Source organism: Cryptotermes secundus, unplaced genomic scaffold, assembly GCF_002891405.2.
Source record: "Cryptotermes secundus unplaced genomic scaffold, Csec_1.0 scaffold150, whole genome shotgun sequence".
NCBI classification, from domain to species: domain Eukaryota; kingdom Metazoa; phylum Arthropoda; class Insecta; order Blattodea; family Kalotermitidae; genus Cryptotermes; species Cryptotermes secundus.
Window position 1 is genome coordinate 320,680 of NW_019729898.1, and position 2,663 is coordinate 323,342.

Consider the following 2,663-nt stretch of genomic DNA (forward strand, 5'->3'; position numbering starts at 1 on the left):
TTGGTGCACATACCTTTGATTCTTTAGTCTAATCCTCTCCTTGCCTACAGACCTATAAGAAGAGATTCTAAATTAAAAATTTGATGGTGGAATACAGTTCTTTAATTAATATTCTTCAAATGTTCTCTACAATAATAACATAACGATGTAAGGATGCAAGCCTCACCACCAATTCTGTATGGTACATAATTTCTAAACAAAAAACAGTGAAGTATGAAAGTCTGGGCAAATAAAATGTTGCCTTCTTTACGATACTGTACAAACATTCTGGACTCACAAATCTGTTTAAATAAAGTTGTTTGTAATATTCTGATAAAGAAATCAGACAAAAAATCATTCCCAGAACTCATCAACAAAAACTGAGATCATGTAGCACTGCATCCTGTTCGTGGTGTTTAAACAAAAATAGTGGTGTTGTCATACAAACGTTTTTCTATTGTTCAATTCAGAGCACCTGATAATGGCCTATTACTTACTTACTTGTGGAGCTGAGCCCTTCTTGAGAAGCCAGATCTGCAGCTACTCAAGAATTTCCCAGCATTTTATGGAACCCAAAGGTTCATTACCATGTTCACAAGAGCCCTCCACTGGTCCCTATCCTGAGCCAAATCAATCCAATCCATCCCATCCCATCCTATCTCTCTAAGATCCATTTTAATATTGTGAACCCGCCTATACCTTGGTCTTCCCAATGGTCTCTTTCCTTCTGGCTTTCCCACCAATATCCTATATGCATTACTTTCCTCACCCATTCATGCTACATGCCCTGCCCACCTCATCCTCCTTGACTTGATCATTCTAATTATACTTGGAGAAGAGTACAAGTTATGAAGCTCCTCATTATGCAGTTTTCTTCAACCTCCTGTCACTTCATCTCTCTTCAGTCCAAATATTCTCAACACCTTGTTCTCAAACACCCTCAGTCTACAGGATCTAAAAGTGTGTGACAATGGTCTACTGTTACAAGTATTATGTTTTTGGACATTATCCATTGTCTGGTCTATTTTCTAAAAACCATCCTGTTTCTCTTTCGAAACACAGCATTTCGGAGACTGGATTCTGTCCCCGTCCTCAGGTAAAACCTACTCAGTTGGGTCCAATAGATAGAGCTAGCCCCTATCTCCTGACCACAGGCAAAATTACAGTTTTGTATATTCTAACTTCATCTCTTGTATAGACTAAAAATATGAAAGTTCAGTTCAGTTCCACTAGAAGTTTCAAACATAAATTTCAACTGAGTAGTCTCAAATGTTACTTCTACAAACCCAAAAGTTAATAATTTCTCAAATACAACTGAAAGCAGCAGCTTTAAGTTGTTGTTTACTTCTTTGTATAAAGTCCATTTTACAGCTAATTGGTCTTCCTATTGTAACATTAATGTTGTAAATAAATCAATGAATAATAACAGTGGTGCCTGCTTAGCTACAAAGTTTATCTACCTTCCATTTTTCTTAATTTACTTCAGGAAACAAAGTTGAAAACTTACCATAAATCAATATATCAAAGGGTACACAGAACTTTCCCTGTCCCTCACATATATTCATTCTCACAAGCTTCATTATCCTACAAAATTTCACAAGAATCTTTACAGTGTGATAGAACGAATGAAATGGGTATCAAGCCTAGAATACGTGGTTGGATGCATATACAGTATTACAAGTTCATTTGATTCTTTAATGGGCTCTAGAATGCAGCAACTTTTGAAGTTATTTAGACCTAGGTATTAACAGTACTTTATAAAATACAGAATTGAGATTAAATAAAATTAAACACGGAATTTTCACTGAAACCCAAAGAAACATTCTGAATAGATTTAAACTGATCAGTACATGAAAAATAAGGTTTCATACTTTCTTTCTGGTCATACATTTAATGTTACATATACAAAATTCTTGAATATTCAGGAAAGAAATTATATTATTTAGCAAATACACTCTACTTGAGATTCCGGAAGTGTATATTTAAATCCAACTACCTTTCCTAATTTTTCTTTTCAAGCACTTAAAAAATCTTGGTCTCTTAAGATACAATATTTACTCTCAGGATTTCAAACATAAAAGAAATAGCTTAGGAAACTTTAAGCTAAGAAGATTTTGAAGATTTAAAATTATTATGGTAATCTTAATAAGCAATCTGCCAAAATTGGTCTATTAGTGAATGACATATTTCAAGCCACTGAAGACAGGTCCTATACCAAAATAATTTAAAAATTCAAGTTTACATCAATGAATTCACTGAAGTCCATTTACAAGTGAAAATTCTGAAGGCCTTTGTAATAAAATATAAAATATAATTAAACTTAAGACTGGCTGTGTCTAATTTTTACTACTTACAGTGCTTAATGATATCAGAGTTTGACCTCACATCATATGTATTGTATTTTGATACAAAGTAAGTGCATTAATTTTTAAATAAACAATACATACAAACATAAAATTTCCAAATAAATTCAGTATCTTGGCTTCCTGATACCGGCAAATAAAGTAAGCAATTTTTAAATAAACAACACACAAAAAATGCAGCATATTGCAATCAATTCAGCATTTTGGTTTGAATAAACTGTTGTGACAGAAACGTTTTGATAACTACTCTTGATGGAATATGTGATTTGAGTATAGTGAAAATGGTCCCAAATTCTGTGTGTGTGTGTGTGTGTGTGTGTG

The 2,663-nt window shown here is 33.3% G+C and overlaps 1 protein-coding gene across 3 annotated transcripts in view; it reads right to left on the bottom strand.

Moving 5' to 3' along the window:
* Positions 1–2,663, bottom strand: part of LOC111865718 (cyclin-dependent kinase 12) — a 73,325-nt gene that overhangs the window by 67,142 nt on the left and 3,520 nt on the right. For 2 of the 3 annotated variants that reach the window (XM_023853950.1, XM_023853949.1), the window contains exon 2: positions 14–52. The exons of the other annotated variant lie outside the window; for it this stretch is intronic. In XM_023853950.1, coding sequence (XP_023709718.1) covers positions 14–52 — 39 coding nt within the window. The remainder of the gene's footprint in view (positions 1–13; positions 53–2,663) is intronic. 3 annotated transcript variants of the gene reach the window in all.